The 18,525-nt window shown below is 35.6% G+C and overlaps 1 protein-coding gene across 2 annotated transcripts; it reads right to left on the bottom strand.

Annotated features, from left to right (window-relative positions):
* Window positions 1-1,776: 1,776 nt before the first annotated feature.
* LOC118739393 lies at window positions 1,777-18,289 on the bottom strand. 2 transcript variants are annotated; one of them, XM_036470680.1, is made up of 11 exons: window positions 18,009-18,289; window positions 10,582-10,950; window positions 9,384-10,414; window positions 8,931-9,282; window positions 8,143-8,854; window positions 7,632-8,081; window positions 6,989-7,544; window positions 6,013-6,912; window positions 5,761-5,937; window positions 3,423-3,516; window positions 1,777-3,353 (listed from the first exon to the last, which is right to left on the bottom strand). In XM_036470680.1, exons 2-11 carry the CDS (start codon window positions 10,910-10,912, stop codon window positions 2,995-2,997), a joined length of 4,962 nt encoding a protein of 1,653 aa, XP_036326573.1. In that variant the 5' UTR covers window positions 10,913-10,950; window positions 18,009-18,289; the 3' UTR covers window positions 1,777-2,994. The 2 variants fall into 2 exon arrangements, with proteins under 2 accessions (XP_036326573.1, XP_036326574.1); XM_036470681.1 differs by lacking the exon at window positions 18,009-18,289 and adding an exon at window positions 11,389-11,722.
* Window positions 18,290-18,525: the final 236 nt, after the last annotated feature.

Genomic DNA, 18,525 nt, shown 5'->3' with positions numbered 1-18,525 from the left:
ATATAGTTACTTTTGTAAAAAATAATCAAAATTAAGTAACAAAAAAAAAAATATATATGTTAAAATTTCCAAAAAGGGGGCAGGGGCTATAATTTGTTCGACCGCTGTATATGTTTAGCCGTTTAAATTCTACTAAAAATTACACTTACGACTCTTTTGTGAACCCCCCAAGTATATACAGTCACTCACAGAAGTATTTTGCAAAAAAATTTATTATATGGAAAAAATGCTCAACACCGTCAGCAAAAAAAATTATCAAAAATCAATGTAATTTTTGAGATACTCCAAATTTGCATTTTGTTATACTAAAATTTATTTGAAAAATTGTGACTAAAAAGTTTGAAAATGTGCTGAAATTTTCTTTGTTTTGTAAAAAGTTTTAATACTTTTTTTACATTTTTTTGTTGTAGAATAAGGCATACATATGTATGTAAGTACGTATATATTTATAACAAATTAGCGAAAAAAATTTACAATGAAGAACATTTAGAATACCGTAAAAAATCAATGCAAAACACTTTTACGATTGACTGTATCTATGTTTATGCAAATATTTATACATATGTATGTATATAAGTAATTTTATACATATTTTGCGTACATTTTATATACTTTTTAACAAACATTACATAAAATTTCATTTTTACATACGTACTACATATTCAATATCATTTGAAGCCAATTATTGTACATATTTGTATGTAAAGGTGATATCTAAATTTTTACGTAAGCGCCTAATGTGAATGATCTGGTTTAAAAATTTAGAACATATAATAGCGTGTATAAGTATGTATGTATGTGTTTGTAAAGGCTGAGTGTATAATACATATGTAATATTATTAAACAAATTTATAATAATTTGTATGAAGTAAAACGTAAATAATGTTTAAAAGGTGTGTATTATTTATTTAAAAAAAAAATTAATACTACTACGCGTAAGCAATTATTAATTTTAGCAAAAAAAAAAATATGCTAAAAGATTGCTATATTAAACTGGAAAACCTCGAAGACTTGAAAATAATTTTGTATTTAAAATTTTTCAGATTTTCGAGTTTAAGGGAATCATATAATTTAATATAGCAGCGAAATACTGTTTAATAATACAAAAATTAGCTAAGCAAATGTATCTCAATATATACATAAATGCAAAGCAAATCTGTGTTCAAGCTGGCTTTAGTATAATGCGGCATTGCCTTTATTCTTTAAACGTCAAGGAATTTTTTGATGAAACTATTTCTTGCACGTTTATTTGCCAAAAGTTTTTCAACGGCTCGGCTCCAGCGAGTCATTCGCAATCGTATGCTGCGAATGCCGCATTATACTAAAGCCAGCCTTTCGACACCAGCTACTATTCCATACGAACACAGAAATATGTATAATAACTTTTAGCCTTAAACAAATTAATACTTAATGCTTTACTTATTTTCAAAAATTTGTCTGCTCTCATCACAGATTTGTGTTTTTTATTTCATGAGTATTTAGAATAACGACAAACCCTCGCTGCTGTGTAATGCAAATGCAATAAATGTTGTATTTTTAATTTATAAAATGCAATATTCATAAATGTAGAGAATAAACGATACAAGCTGCTTGCGGTGATTATTACGTAGATCGAACACACCCAGTACGTTTAAATATGTCGCATAATAATTTATACTAATTGCTATGCGTATGGAAATAAAAAAAGACGAACATCAAAAGCTGGAATTCTAAAAAAGCAACATATGTATACAACTATATATCGTAACCTTAATATCAAAAGGCCCTAACTATTTGTTTTTTTTGAAACTAAGCTCTACGCAAAAGTCGGTAGATTACTCACAAAAGATTTAAACGAATTTAAAATCAACTATGTACACCGAAAAATTAGTTTCTATGCAGGGTTGCATGATCTTAATTAGTCAATTCGCAAATCTAAAAATAAAATTGGTTTCGGAATTGAAAGTGATATGAAATCCTAAATATCTATTATCTGTTCGCCGAGTCAAATCATGAATAAAAATTGTTTGTAATTTGATTCGTCAACCAAATAAAACATTTTTTTTTGGAACACAAATACGATTTTCAAGAAACAAAATTACTTTCTATTAGTATTTACTAGTAAAAATCGTTGATGCTAAAACAATAAAGCAGCTCCAACCCAGCAAACATAATAAATACGAATTTGGCCCAAATAATTATAATTTAATTTTCTATTTGTCCGACGAATCGAATCATAAATACATTTTATTTTATATTTGGTCGATAAATCAAATCAGAAATATATTCAACTTTTTATTGGTCCGACGAATCAAAGCAAAAGTAAATTTGATTTTTAATTTGGCGTATTTGAAATCAAAAAAGGATTTTAAATCACGCAGCCGGATTCTATGTACGTTTATTAAAAACTAGTGTAATTAAGAAAATCGCAACTAAAGAACTTTAGTTTGTATAAAGTGTTATAAACATTCTGTTAAGAAACAAAAATGTTAGATAAATAGAAAAAAGGCTAAAAACGATGTATAAATCGAGTCATATCGCTCAGTTTTAGTTTTTTTTTCTACAGCTTAAAAGCTTTAAATGCATCTTTAATAAAAAAAATGTGTGTATGTATGTAAATCTGAAATGCTCTGCATCTTCACAAGCTGCTTAATCTAAAAATCGAAACAAAAACTCGCTCTAATTGCTAATCTTAACAATTAAATAAATAATGTGTAGAGTGCATGGCTTGCCTGTATGTATGTATGCATGTATGCCTTTATAATATGTAAATAAATTGCATTATAAGCATAGAATTTATCAATAAAAGTTTCAATGATCTATGGCTCTTAATTATAGTACTCGTTCTAAATAAACTACTTTTCACTATCACTGCTATTTAATAATAATTACACATGTTTTTAATAATCCACGCACGTTCAACGACTCAACTTGGCAAAATGCTTTAACTTAAATTTTGTATCTTTGTAGCTTATTTTTCTTATATGTATTCCTATTCTGTATGCAACCGTTATCTCATAGATTATACATAGGATTACTAGTAGCATCGAATAGTTGTGTACCCGTCGACTCGATCATTGAACGCAACGCAATACTACGCTGTTTCGAAACAGCTTTACGCAATGTGAGTTCAAAAACATTATTCTCGTCAATGTTGTCCATTGGAAGATGATCGCGTGCCAGCAATGTTTCGTTGTCTAGCGTATTTTGTTGTGCCTTGTCTTCGAACGTCAGCTTGTCGTTGACGTAGTTGATGCGATTATCTTTGAATTCTTTTAAAAATGCTTCGGTTTTATGATGTTTGATAGCTTCACTGGGAAAGCATTGCAGTAGTTCTTCGAATGATAGCTCGGCCACTAGATTGTTGAGTATTTCTGTAAATTACAAGTATTTAGTTTTGAAAGGAAAAATAGTATTTGAGTAGGTATAGACTTTTTACATACCGGTGATATGTGCCTTCCAATTGGGCACCAAATTTTGTTTGCTTAAGATTTTCTTCAACAGCGATTCCCAGTGTTTTGGTGTAAAGCCGTTAGACTGCAAATAATAAAAAAAATATTACATATCCGATTTTTTTTAAGGAATTACACCACTGAAAAAATAAAAAAAAAACGAAGTTCGCGCTCACCTAAATAACTAACTTATTTTAACTTTTTTAGGTGTTAAATTTTTTCATAATTTTTTTATAAAAATATATTAGATTCTATAACATAAACCATATAAGTTAAAGTTTAAAACAGTTTAGGAAAATTTAACAAATTTCAAAATATGTTCATCAAAATGTTCAACTTTTTTTCAGAATTTTTTGTAGCTCATGTATAATAATGTGCAAGTTTAAAATTCTGAAAAATTCCCTTGATTTTTGAGATTTTTTTTTTGTCGAGGGTGTCGCGTATTTTCTTCCATATAAAAATAGATTTTTTTTTATGCGTTATCCTTCCAAGAATATTTTAAGCGCTGTCTCATTCCGAAATTCAAAGGTCTAGGAAATTACGAAGGTTGAAGTGGGAGTAGAAGAAAGGCACCGAAAAGAGGTGCATTTTTCCTTTTGCGTTTTTCTCGAACCGATTTTTTCACACTGTTGTACACGTTATGTCAAGAGCAACTAAAGCGATTTAGCTGAGATTTTTACCTCAAACTCTTTATGTTGCTGTTTAAAGCACAAAGTCACGGCGATGTGCCGTTCTTAAGTTATGAATTTAATTATTCTAAAATTTTGATGAAAATTCATGTCGTTTTCTTCAAACTACTGCCATTTTTGCAAAAAAAAAATAATAATTGTTTTCCAACGTAGTGCATTGCTCTCGAAAATAATAAATTGTTTGGCGGAATTTTCAGGCGATGACCGACTGAGAAATCTTCTACACCATCCCAAAAAGAGGGAGCTTATATCTTCGCCATTTTATATTTTAAAATTTTTATTCATTGTTTTGAATGTAAAGAATGGGCTAATGCATTACTCACATCTTCGATATTTTATAATCAAAATGAATAAGAATGGAAATTCTTAAATATATAAAGTTTTTTTTTTATAAATTTTATACCTGCGTCAGAAAAAAAAATATTTTGTAAGAAATTCCTAAGAACAAAAATTAATTAACGTTTTGGAGTTACACGGTTATCCTTTTTATTCAGTTTAAAATAAAATACAGTGGAGCTTTTTATGCCTTCCTGGATATTGGGTTATTTGGTTGAAGATTAGTATCCTTCAGTTAATTTCTTTGTTGCAAACTGTACATGAAATATATGAGCAAATAGCCCAAAACCCTGTCAGGTTCGAACACCCACAATGGAAAATAATTACCTGTTAACCTAATAACCAAAAAGCTGTGAAATTCTTCGAAACATTCATTTCTTAACATAGATCATTTTACCGATAAATACACATTTTAGATAAATTTGTAAAGATCGACATTTTTTGTTTATCGACAGTAAATATTATCGGTGCATATTTTTATATGCCCTACTTCATTCCCGATATATTTAGTGATGTGACTTTCGTTAAAATTGTCCGAATTGATCATATTATCGACTAATACACATTTTATGCCTATATGTATTAATCAATATTTTTTTATCGATACTAGATATTAAGCCTCATTACGTAAGTAGTAAATTAGGCTAAATTGTAAGACTGGACAACATTGGCATTACCTACTGTCATGCTGAAATAAGTAAACGACGAAAATCGTTTCCATTTCAATACACTAGCCGAGTGGAAGTTTCAGGCAATGCCATGTGGTTTTCGATACGACTCGTTTCACGAAAAACGACTTGTACTCCGCACGACATTCACAATGAGGCTGATTATCAGTGCATATTTTTGTTATACCGATATTTTTACTGATGCTACTTTCGACATATTTGCCGAAATCAATATCGCTAAAATATTTATCGATAGTGTTATCGATACATACATATTTCCTTATATTATTATCGATATATGTAGGAAAATTCTTATTTATCGAGGATGTTATCGATAAATATATATTTCCTCATATTGTTATCGAAATATGTAGAAATATTCATACATATCGATATTGTTATCGATTTATATACATACATACATATGTATGTACCGATGTTGCTTTCGACACAGGTATCTATTTTGCTATCAATTGGCCCTATGCTGAATATCCATTTACTGATGCGCTGACGATCGTCGATGATGTCGATGCCGATATTAAGCATAAGACCGATTATATGTACATACATATGTATTTCCATTATAAGCGATACGGCTAAATATATAGGCAGCCTTCCTAACTCTTCAATTCTTACCTTGCCATATTGCCACATATATTCGGGACAGAAATTTAGCATATAATTGATGGCTAAATGTTTTGGTAAAACAATCACCAGGAAGCTATCGATGCCAATCAAATCCGGTGTCTTCTGTATGAATGCGATAAACTCCTCAATGATTTCACGATCGATTTTTGTTGATGCCAGGAGCGACTGAAAGCAAAATAAATTATATTTTTATTATTGTTCGAATTTATCGTAATCTCATAAAAATTGTCCCTCACTCACCTGTATTTTCAACGTCAGCGTTAGCAGCTCATTATGCCAGCCCAAGAAGTGCACCTCACACTCACCCTCATCGCGATTGGGATAACTGAAGTCATCGCGTCGAAATGGCGGCAAACGATTAAGGTACTGCGGACGATCTAGCAAACATGGAATCGGTCGCAAATATGTCTTAATGTGCCGCTCAAACTCCTCGCCACTCAATTTATAATCCGGTATAAAGGGCACATAGATGATTTTGCGCTCTTCTGCTGCGACCGGCGGTTGCGCAACGCTGCTACTTGCTGATTTCGCATAATAATACTGAGTATATGCACTGTGGCGCAGCAAAATATTCTGTTGCTGCAGCTGCTGCTGTTGTTGTGCGCGCAATTCCTGTAAATGGCGTATCATAAATTTTATGCATTCCATGCGCAAGCTCACGAAATCCTCATTCACTGGCTGTTGTTCGACATCGGCCGATTGCAGATCAGTTATAAGATCACTCAACGCCTTAAGGCGACCCATATACATGCGAAAGAGTATTTTCAGGCCTTTTAGATTCGTTTCAGCATCGCTGTTACCTTGCGTGGGCGTCTGTTGCTCATTTGTGTCTAATTGTATTGGTGAGTTTGTAATATTACGCTTATAGTGAGAGCTTGGATCATGCAGCTGATCGTAGACGATGCGATTACGATTTATGGGATGCGAATAACTGCGATCGTCTATTGACGAGCTTGCGCCGGAATTCGATTCGGGTAGTGAGTTGGCAATTGATTCGTTGTCGCGTTCACTGTTTAGAGAGGGCGCCTTTGAGGAAGTTTCATCGTATTCATCAACGCCCTCCATGTGAGGCGGCGTATGCGTAGGTATATCGTGCGGATTTCGCATTGGATTCACATCGAAATAGTCGTAGTAGTAAACCTGTGAAAGTGAATAGCAGAGCAACCACATAGAGTTTTTGTCTTAAATTTTTTCTACTACTTTGAATCTAACTCACTTGCAATATATTAACAAACACCTTCTGCGACGTCTGGTACCCCTTATGACCGATATGCGAGGCGATATAGTTGAGAAAAAGCTGTAAAATAATCTCCAACGTAATGCTATGTTCTATGCACAAGGCATGTATGAAAACATCGCTGATGGCCTCAATCAGATCCGCATTCTCTGCGGCCAACAAAATGGTTTCAGTAAAATCCGAAAACGATATAACGCCATGCCCAGTGTGTGTGGGCGCAAGCAAGGGGCTCGCACTGTGCGCTTGACCAAATGAAGGTTTACGTTTTTGTTGACGGCGCATTATTTGCGCAGCGGCCGATTTGTGGAGTTGTGCGCCTGGCCCACTGGAACCGTTGCGAAATTTCAGCGTATCATGATGGTGAGATCCGCGTCGCTGAAATAGTACAGTGCCATCGTCGAAGAGTACGTTCTTATGTTTCATCAGAGCAACCGTCAATTCGCGGCGACTCAGACGAGTTACCACTTCCTGTGCGAGCAAATAGTTGGACATGCGACAGGCTGTTACGGCGAGTAAAAGATTCTCATCAGGATTGCTGTTTTTAGGGTGAAGGAGGGAAGGAGAGAGTGCGAGAAAAATTGTTTCAAAGTTAGCTACGACTCAGGAATTTTTGACAACTTACAGTTTATCCAAATATTTAAGGTAGTTGACCAACTCGCCGCTGATCGCATCTGCCACCACTGGCGAATTCAACATTATTTGTGGTATATCGCTTGGCGAATATTTGATAAACATATTTAGAAACTCCAGCGACAAAGGCACTTGCGGGTAGCCCTGTTCGATGACACGATTAGGTGTGAAAAATGGCTTCACCAGTTGATTTAAAAAGGCGGCTAGTAGGCGATCGGTGCCCAAACCTAGCAGGAACATTTTCACGGTGTAAATTAGCCCAACTAGCTGCGTCTCATCAGTCAACGGTGAATCGCTGCAATTCCCAAACGGCAGCTGCTGCTGCTCGACGCATGCGGGTTGAACATAGCAGTTGATATAGTTGCTGTAGATGTCCGTCAATTGTAGATTGCACATTTTATAGAAGCCAGTGGCCTGCAGGTAAACTTCCTTCTTGCGTGAACTGCAAATTTGCATACCAAAAATAAAATTAAAAATGTACATTCGTAATCATGGCGCTTTACCGTATCGAAAAGTCTGCCAACTTTCGGCAATTCTCAACGAATTTGCTGCGCAGCTGTTGCTCACGTTCCTCGGTCAATTGCTCACACTGCAGCGACAGACTCAGCCGCAACATGACATGCGCCTCCTCCATCAAATCGTAAAAATTTGAGCTGCTAGCCGCTCGATATGACTCAGCAATGGCCTCCAAGTCCTCAATGACATGCTCCACCGGTGGCAAATCCAAATTGTAGAGCGTCCATTCATTGAGTAACGGTGGTTGTGCAGCATTGTTGCTGCTGCTGCGTAACAAATTCTTTACCTTAGCCTCGGCGAGTATGCGCGCAGCTATATTGCGTCCACCAGCGCTGCCAGCGGGCGCGCCACCACTGCGTCTTTTGCTCGCCTCGTTGTTGTTGTTGGCCAGTGCGCTATTGGTGATTAGAACCAAATTATTGTGATTCACACACACATATTGAACGTGCATGAAGGCGCAGAGGCCGATGACCGCAATGGCCGAGTTCACATCCGGACTCGACTCCTCGGGGAAAAGTCCGCCCAGTGTGGGATATTCAAAGCGGTTGTGGTAGAGTTTGTGGCCAATGCGTGACGTGTGAGTTTCCACTGACTCTGTGGTAATGGCGTAAATGACATAATCGTTGATATGCACCCTCAGCACAGGAGCGGTGAACGAGTAGACGGCAATGGGCTTCTCGTTCTCGCTGTACCATTTGCCTGTAGGAGCGGAAAAAGTAATGAAATTGTAAACTGCATATCCAGAAATAGCGATTCGCTAGATCATTTCACACACCTTGCGCACAAAACTGATACAGATAGCCATCCACGCTGCTTGCCACCAACAAAGCATAACCCACGCAACTTTGATGATCTCCAGATTTGAGTGTGCGTCGATTGGCGTGCTTGGTCGTGGTTACAGCACCTGGCACCTGCTGATTGCCCATATCATATTCAGAGTCCTCCAATCCCTCCTCATTTGGATTGCGCTGATAAATCGCTTTCAAATCCATGCAACGTAAAATATCTACAATGCGCCCGTTGGGCTCCGAAGATTTCATGCAAATCTGCAACAGCTTGCGTACATCATATTGTACGCTAGTGTCCTCGTTGTAAACGTACGTCATGTTGCCATGACTGGAGACGCGCTGCGGTTGAGGGAAAGAAAATAGTACTCATAATTAAAAATACATTATATATATAAATATAAATATATTATATATACATATAAAAAATAATCTGCACTCACTTGTAAATTCATAGCTTTCGCTTCATTGACCAGCTTAATTTTGATGTCATTCGCGCGTGCTGGCATAATTATAATCTCCTGTGTATCTCCCCCACAACCGCCACCAACGCCGCTACTACCAATCAATGTCGGCGCCATGCCACCACCGACACTTATGGAATCACCCAACTCCCATTGCGATTTCAAATCCACTTCGAATTCGCGTCCACAGGCGGAGTTCACAATGCGCGCCACATTGAAATCGATTGGCGTGCGTCCAGGAAAACCAGCCACGCCCAACGGTCGTCCACTTGAGGTCGTCTCCAACGAATCTGTTTCAAAGCTGTTATGACTCGAGGGCCCGCCGCTCACTTTACTCATTAGACTCGATTCCGTACTCGAGATGGCCTCATCCACATCCACATCGGCCACATCGTCTAATCCACCACCATCACCACGACCGCCACCACCGCCGCCGCCGTAATCATTATCCATGGGGCTGCAATGTGCGCCACCGGCTGCGCTGCTGCCAACCACGTCGACCACCTTGAAAGCGACACAGTAGCGATTATTCATTGCTGCGATAACATTCTCGGCGAGACACAAGCGCAACGGTAGAAAATTTAGATTTACAAAAAATTTAAAAGGTAGAAAGTCGATGTAGGAGAAACGTGGCTGTGTAGTTTCGTGTATGCACTGGGTATACTCGTATAGATAGATGCGCTCCTTGCTGCTCACAATAATGTTGCCCGACGTCTGGCAGCATTGTATGAGATCGGGTGGGCTACGCAAAGGCAGCTCAATCACATCGATGCTCTCGACTAGTGGAGCCTTGGGTGTGGTCATGGACGCGATGCGTATAGTTATAGGGAGGTCGATAAGTTTTGCATCGGGGAATTTCCAAAAGTTTGCATAGATACGCACGAACATTTTAGTGTCTTCTTCCGGACAGATGGTGGTAGTACTGCTGCTGCTCGTACAGCTCATGCCCGTGGTGCCAGTTTCTACTGGACTGCTGAGCGTTTCCTTCTCCAATGTCAGTAGATATTTGCCTGCAGAGGAGAGAGAGACAGAGAGAACGGGGCATACGAAATCAAATTTTGACGTCACTAATCTATGTTGAGAGGCTAACGAGGGTTGTTTCTAATAAAAGAGAACCCTTATTTATACTAAAAAAACAAATTCTGAAAATTTGAAATTCAGTACCCATAATTCTCACCTGCTTCACAGTAAATCAAGTGCACCACTTCACCCACCGTTGCGAGCGTATATTTCGTGGGCAGTCGCTCATCTGCGGCAGCTTGTGCTGCGGCTGCCGCTGCTGCTGCCTCAGCTGCGGCATACTCACTTGCCGTGGTAATGGCATTCAAATCGATGCCATTCAATTCGTTGCGTCGCTGCTTGCCGCCGATATCATAGATCTCAATAAATTGCTCAGCGCTGCTCACAGCGATGCGACTGGAATCGATCAGTGAGGCGGAGAGTATGTCACCATTTAGAGAGTAAGTGTGCTGCTTGGCAAAGTTATAGGCTTGCAGAATTTTCACCATTTTCAGGGCAAGTCGATGACTTCATTAAAGAGGCACAACTGAAGTTAGATATAAAAATTAGTTTTTAAGTCAGTTTAAAAAGTAATATACAGAAATTAATTTAAAAATTTTTGCACAAATTAACTAGTTACGACTATTTTTTTTAAATTATTTTCATGTCTAATTTTGTTTTCTAAATAATTTCCTAAATTTTTTAACCGCATCGTAACGCCCAGGGTGACACGCTACTGGCGAGTGATCTCATGCCGCAGTGTCGTTGCCGCTTGAAGGCAACATGTCATACGGGCGCGCCTCAAATGCGTTTTAGTCACACAAAATTTGTCAAAATTCATTAAAAAAATTAAGAAAAAAAAATATCAGATACAGCACACAATTTGTCAACACTACGGTTTTTTGTAATTTAACACTTCACTGCACAACCCGCATAAGAGACAGGCGATTAGTGACTTCCAAGCGGCACTGCCCGGTTAACCAACCATCTATAGTCCGCAATGTATCCGCCTGAATGACAGAAATGTCTGAGCACGTCGCTGGTAAAGCCTCAAATGTTTGTGATGAGCTGCTGATGACACTTGACGCTACTTGTGTGTTGTATTTGCTCTGTGGCAGCCACTGACTGGCGGCCATCATACGTACACGACAAATGGAACGTATGACATTAACTGTGCTGAAGTGTGGTGAAGTGGTCGCTTAGGCATTGCATTCACTACACATATGTATGTACATACATACATACATACATATTCAGTTGGGAAGAACAGAGATGGTCAAGTGGTCACTAACCACCCACTCACTTGCCTGATTAAGTTTACCAGGCAGTTGTCTCATACGCATGTATGTACATTAGACCGTACCACCTTACAAGCAAACAAAAAAAGTTCGCCGTACACCCCTGAGAAGTAAAGTATTTTTGCAAGGCACTTTCGATTTTTTTTTTTTGCTAAACGTAGGGGCAGCCTTTTTACATTTTTCGGTGACACCTACATTCAGCAATCCAACTTTTTTTAAATGCTTTTATTGGAATAATTGAAATACTTCCTTAGCATTAGGGTGAAAAAACTGAGATCTGGTGAGTAAATACTAGATAGGGTTACTTGAGGTCAGTGAACTTTGGAACTAAAAAAATTGTCTTGGCGATTTCAAGGTCCTCGAAATAGGCGTTTGGTTAAGTGATGACCTTTTCATTCGACCCAAATCTCTTACCGCCTAGCCATTTCTTTGGGTTTGGAAACAGGAAATAGTCGCTGAGGGCTAACAGGCCTTTTCTGGTTAACACAGTAAAAAGTATTTCGTAAGACAAATGAAAGACGGATGGCAAGATAGTTCGAAATACCTTTGTTATTCTAGCGCAAAAGGCTTAGTAAAAAAGCTCTCTCATTCACCGCTCTTGATGAGAGCACCTGCTTATCGTTTAGCTTGCGTCGCAAAATAGTCGCAATGGTCGAGTGAGCAAAGCACAGTTCGAGTCCTCGGGGAGCGGGCATTTCTTTCTTTTCTAACCGACTTCAAAAAAGGGAGAAAGTTATCAATTCGTCGGAATATTTTTTTTATGTATGGACCACGTTAACCGATTTCTAAAATTCCTTTTTTGAAGGAAAGGTGGTAACTCCGATCCGATCATTGGATCATTAAGAAATTAACAGTACTCTTAAGTTTCTATATGAGAATTGAAGTCGGTTTTGTTTTTTGTGTAAAAATTACTTGTTTTAATTTAAAAATTTTTTATTTTTGTTGTTTTCTTTTAATTTTTAGATTTATTTATTGTTTTTAATTTCTAGATGTTATTCTTTTAAAAAGAAAAATATTTGTTTTTTAATTTCGTTTAATTTTAGGTATCCACTTTTATTTTTTAGAAACTTATATGTATCTGTTTTCTTTTTTTAATTTATTTTTTTATTTTCATTTAATTTTTAGGTGTCTACTTATTTTATTTATTTTTCAATAATTTTGTTTTAATTTTTCTTTTTTTATTTATTTAAATTTTTAGAAACTTTTTTTATGTTTCCCCCTTTAAATAAATTTTTTCTGTTTTTGTTTTTGTTAATTTATAGAAAAATAGCTATTTTTTAGTTCAATTTTTTAATTTAATTTTCTTTTACTGTTTAGATGTTATTGTTTTAAAAAGATTATATTAAAAATAAGTTTTGTTTTTATTTCATTTAGTTGTTAGGATCTTATTTTATTTTTTTTAAACTTTTAGATTTTTTAAGGAAAATTTTTTATTTTTTATTTAATTTTATTCAACAATTTTTATTGAGCTTGAGACCGTTTTTACTGAAAAACTATTGTGGAAAGGCAACAACAATTCGAAAAAATGGTAGAGGTGATAGCTATTTCGGAAATCACTATATTTTATTTTATTTTTAAGTGCGATTTTCTTAAATTTTTTTCTTTTTCAAATTAAATTTTTAGATTTTATTGTTTTACGAAATAAAATTTAATTTTAATTTCATTTAATTTTGAAAAATATTTTTTTGTATTTTTGCCTTACCTTCAGTTTTTTGTTCCTCCTTTTTATTTTTTTAAAAAGAAAAATGTATGTTTTTTATTGAATCTTATTTTTCTAAGAGGCGAACGCGTAACACTAAGACGTTCTCTTTGGAAAGACTATGGTGAGTGAAAGCCAGTTGCCAGAATTGACCTCTAAATCTGGTTAATATAGTGAATGGGCTAGGAGTTCATACCTCGTGTATTGTCTAATATTCGTTAGTGATTCTTTTGCCCTTTTCAAGGCATCCCAAAAACAAAAACTGTGGCCATGACCTTATTGACCGACAGACCCAATATGGCCTTCTTTGGTGTGCACTTTTTGATAGCTCCTTGGTTTCTCATGGGATGTGGTGGATCCATGGTTCGGGGACAGGTTTTTCATATCCAAATATTACTGTAAAATGTGATGTAGCCACTCTGTTCATATGCTTACAGCCACTTCACACATTTTCATTCTCCGATCGTCCAATATCATTCCATGGAACTCAGTTAACCCCTTTTTAGCCATCGAAATAGATGACGCCGGATCCCTATAGTATATTCAGACCTTTCTTGGTTTCGGTAATGGATTTTTTTCGAATTGCATCGCAAAAATAATTAACACTGAGGCATGTACGGCGAACTTACTTTTCTGGTACAATCTAATGTACGTACATATGTACATAAATGTTACAAAAGTTCATTACACACTACATATATGCACGAATGTTTGCAAATGTTTATCAACTTTTGGAAGTAACATAATATTCAAAGCAAAATAAAAAGTACAACTATGTAGGTGAGATAATATTCAAGCATGATTATCTGCCACTAAATAAAACGTTGGGACAAATTTTCATACATCACTACAAAAAAATTAAATTTCAACGCTAACACAATAAAAAATACATTAAATTAATTAAAAAGGAGAGGCTCGTAGTCAAAGTTTTTGGCATGGACATACATACATAATAAAAAACGAACTCATCAGGGTGAGCTATTATTTTTTGGAAAATTCGTAAATTTTTAGAGAACAGTGTACATTTCTTTGAAACCGTTTTTTTTAACTTTTGGGCGGAGCCACGCCCAAAATCTAAAAATTTATAATCTAATTTTCTGCTCAGTGGTCATTGCAATAATCGATTTTAAGTCAATCGGCTTTAGTAGTCACTGATTTATCGCAGTTTTCGTGTTTCTGTAAATTACGCGTTATATGGGAGGTGGGCGTGGCTATTGCCCGATTTCAAAGATTTTCAACCAATTTCTTAGATGGATCCTTAGCATGGCTCGTGTCGAGTTTGGTAAGGATTTATTTTGCATCGAAATTCTACTCCACATACTAATTTTCAACAATTTGGATCCAATAATATCATAGTTTTTGCATTTTTCGAAAATCGCGTTATATGAGAAGGGGGCGTGGCTACAGTCCGATTTCGGTCATTTTCAATATCAACCTGCCTTGGACAAATTTCGTTGAGATATCTCAATTATTGCTTGAGCTATCGTGTACACGGACAGACGGACGGACGGACAGACAGACATGGCTTAATCGACTTCTCTTCTCATTCTGATCATTTATGTATACATTTGTCTATATCTATGTATCTCGATTCGTTTTGGCTGTTACAAACAACCGTTATGTGAACAAAATTGTAATACCCTTGTGCACAAGTGCACTGGGGTATAAAAAGCAAACCTATTTACAGTTTACATGTTTGCCTACACACATTTGATAAATTTGAAACTGGGTTACGTTGACCATATATGAAAGTGTGTAAGCAAATACGAAATAGAAATCAGCGAAAAGAGAGAGGGGATTTCTGAAAAAAAAAATGCGGAAAATAGATGTGAATGGCATAAGGAATGAATAATAACAGATTGTGTGAATAATCGTTCGTAGGCACGCTTTGTTGGCCCTTAATTTTGAGTAGCATAATAACGGCTAAAAAGTCACACATACATATTTTCAATGACCAAAAAAGCCAAGGAAAAAAGCTAAGAAAAGGATGTGTTAATTGCGAAGGGCATGGTTTAAGAATGAATGGAAGTTTGTCACTTCCGTTTTTGGATGGGCCCAGACATTTAAGAATGAGCTCGAATTAAATATGCGCATTTGTATAAAGCTGCAGACAACTATGTAGGTATGTTACGCTTTTTAACGATTTACATACATATTTAGAAATTTTTTTTATTGTCGTTTTTCCCCAAGCATTTAAACAAATTTCACTTAATAAATTTACTGCAATTATAATTTTTTGCCACTGGAAACAATCGTGTTAAATAAATATCCATTCTATTTTATTAACTTTTTTATTTTTCAAATTTTCTTTAGGATGCAGAAGAGTTCCTAGAGCATCTAGATGCATTTCGGTATCAAACAGAAATTTTTCAAAAAAATTTCGCCTACGTTTTTTGGCAATTTTTTTGTTGGGAGCGGGAGTGGAAAAAGAGCGAAGCGATGAAAAAAACCTTTGCTCCGAAGCCTGATTACTAGGAAAACGAAAAAAAAATGCAGATAACGATAAACAATTTTTTAACGCTAACTATCGATTAAAAACTAGTAACCTCGTTTGTAATTAAATTTTTGGGTTATTCCATGTAAAAAAAGAAAACGGTATAAATTTTAAAATGTCCTAATTATCTCTATTTCAGTAGTAACCTCTTTTTTAATGAATACATTTCATTCTCAGATGAAGAATATTAAACAAATTGAAGGAAGTTGTAATTTTTGTCTATGGAATCTTTAGATTCATGCATAATTATTTTACAGCAGTCAGAAATTTGAATATTTTTTAATATTTCTATGGATATTATCCTAAGCCTAATTTTTATTGAAAACGAAAGCGTATGGTCCATATTTTACAAAACAGAAACATCTTTCGCGAAAATTAAGTGTTTTTTTTTTGGCTAAAATTCATCGTTGAGTGCACAAAGGTAAAATTAAGTTCTTTTCAGTGTCCCACCAGTCAGTCACACTCATTCAAATGATAGTTACATGAAACTGAGAAATCGTTTAAACCCATCGGATTAGAGAGTTTGCGGCTGTACGCCAAGCAAACTACGTAATATAAATAACATGACCAGGGTTGTCACTTTCATAAAAAAATATTTACCATCCACTTGAAAAAATCGACCAAATCTGGAGAAAAGCTACCAATAATTTGTATAGTTATTAAAAAAAAAATTTTAATCACGCCACTTTCAAACTTTACAAAACATTTAGAAAAATTCAATAAAAATTCACAAAAATTTCGAACTTTCTACTCTGGCGTTTTAGAAAATTGTTTAGTGTGCAGTTTTCTACCCTGTGGAATTATAGTATAACGAACAATGTGCAGCTAGAAGTTCCTGACTGAAACCGAACTAGTTCGAAAATGACCAGACTTGAACCAAGTACAAAACGATTTATTCATGCCCTGTTTTATTTGACTTCGACAGTTTAATACAATAAAGTACACACAATATTATAACTTTTATTTGGGTATATTTTAAACCATTAAAGTGCGTACGTATTCAATTACACCAGACCTGTTAAATAATGTTTAATATACATAATGATTATTAATTAAAGCATGTTCTACGTCTCGATATAATTGCGGGCTTCACAACGGTGTCGTAAGTGTCGCATTGTTGTATGCCGTAAACTTTAAAAGCTCAAATAAATGTTTAGAGAACTTGAAACGACAACCAACTATTTTATAACACTGCAAAAATGCATAATATGACTTTGATAGTACTTTGCGTATCCCTTTAACACATTTTTTAGACGTTTAAAGTTTACGACATACAACCATACGACACTTACGACACCGGTGTGAATACCCCAAATGTATAATGTGTAATACAGTACTAAAAAGTAACATCAAACTAATGATTGACCCCATTTTGCAGGAAGGAACTGCTAAGAAACAAACACACCAATGTACATACATACATACATACGTATGTATGTATTTGCATGGCGGTTAATGGCAGTAAACGGAAGCGGAAAAGAGTAAAGCTAAAAGCGCCAAAAGAATACTGCACAAGTTCACGGCTGGCACAAAATCACATACACGAACAAAAATAACTGCACACACATACATATGTACATGCGAAGATGGCAATATTGATGAATGGCCGGCCGCACGCATAAAAAAGGTGTGTTCGCATGGCTGCGTTGTACTCGTACCTTTTGTTTATCACCGCCTGCATGGCAGCATATCCGCCCGGGTGGGTGTTTGCGAGTGTGTGTTTATTTGCGTACATACTATTTGTGTTAACTTGAGTCCTAAACGACTTTGATAGCTGGTTAACGCTGATTTTCTAGGGCAATTAGCCGTGAGTTGCGATTGTCACTAAAAATAGCTTGTGTAATAAAGCGCCATTTTTGTTGTGTTAGGCACTTTTATAAGAAAGACATATGTACGTAAATACATACATACACACATAGAATCATACATACTTATGCCTGTACTGCACCGAGATTTTTTTCCCAAATTTGCTCGCATTTTTGCTGGCGAAAAATCAATAACACTGTTGTATTTACATACATATATTAAATCTCTGCCAATTTTTTACATAACACAAAGTGTTTTTTTTGGCGCAAATATATAATAAATATTTTCAATAACTTTATTATGCTCACATTTTCTTACAATACACATATCCTAACACTTAATTGTGTATCTGCTTAATAAAGTAGTAGTTCATTTCTTTCAAGTAAAAATCTGAAGTAGACTCTGACTTAAACTCGTTCTTCGCACAAACTTTGTGAACTTTGCTCCTTTAAGTTCACAGAGTTTGCTTTTACACACTTTTTCACCACTTTTTTATATCTCTTTTAATTTAAATTAATTTATTTCAATTAAAGCTATCCGCATTTGCCCTTTTGCTGTGCACTCTTTTAGAAAGAACTTGGTGTTTTTTGTTTTCATATTTTGCATTGCATTCGTTTCGGTGTGTCTGTTGATGACAACAAAAAATTTGACAGCTCCCTTTTGCTTTCTGTTTTGTGCAACCTTCGTGAGAGGCAGAGTTGTATTTTTCTGTAGGCTATGTGCATGAGAACGTTGCAGATTTTTTATAAACAAAATTTTGGAAACTTACCCCAAAACTTCGAAACTCTCTGTGTCGAAATGTTTGTGAAAGATACTTTTCTTATT

Source organism: Rhagoletis pomonella, unplaced genomic scaffold (genome assembly GCF_013731165.1).
Source record: "Rhagoletis pomonella isolate Grant_MI unplaced genomic scaffold, Rhpom_1.0 Rhpom_scaffold_00005, whole genome shotgun sequence".
Lineage (NCBI taxonomy): Eukaryota > Metazoa > Arthropoda > Insecta > Diptera > Tephritidae > Rhagoletis > Rhagoletis pomonella.
This window is presented reverse-complemented; position numbering and strand designations above follow the sequence as displayed.

Coding starts and splice junctions, on each gene's coding strand:
- LOC118739393 (XM_036470680.1), bottom strand. CDS start 10,912: ATGGTGAAAATTCTGCAAGCCTATAACTTTGCCAAGCAGCACACTTAC. Junction 8,855..8,930: donor GTATCAGTTTTGTGCGCAAG/GTGTGTGAAATG, acceptor CCGCTCCTACAG/GCAAATGGTACAGCGAGAAC. Junction 3,354..3,422: donor TTGGAAGGCACATATCACCG/GTATGTAAAAAG, acceptor TGTAATTTACAG/AAATACTCAACAATCTAGTG.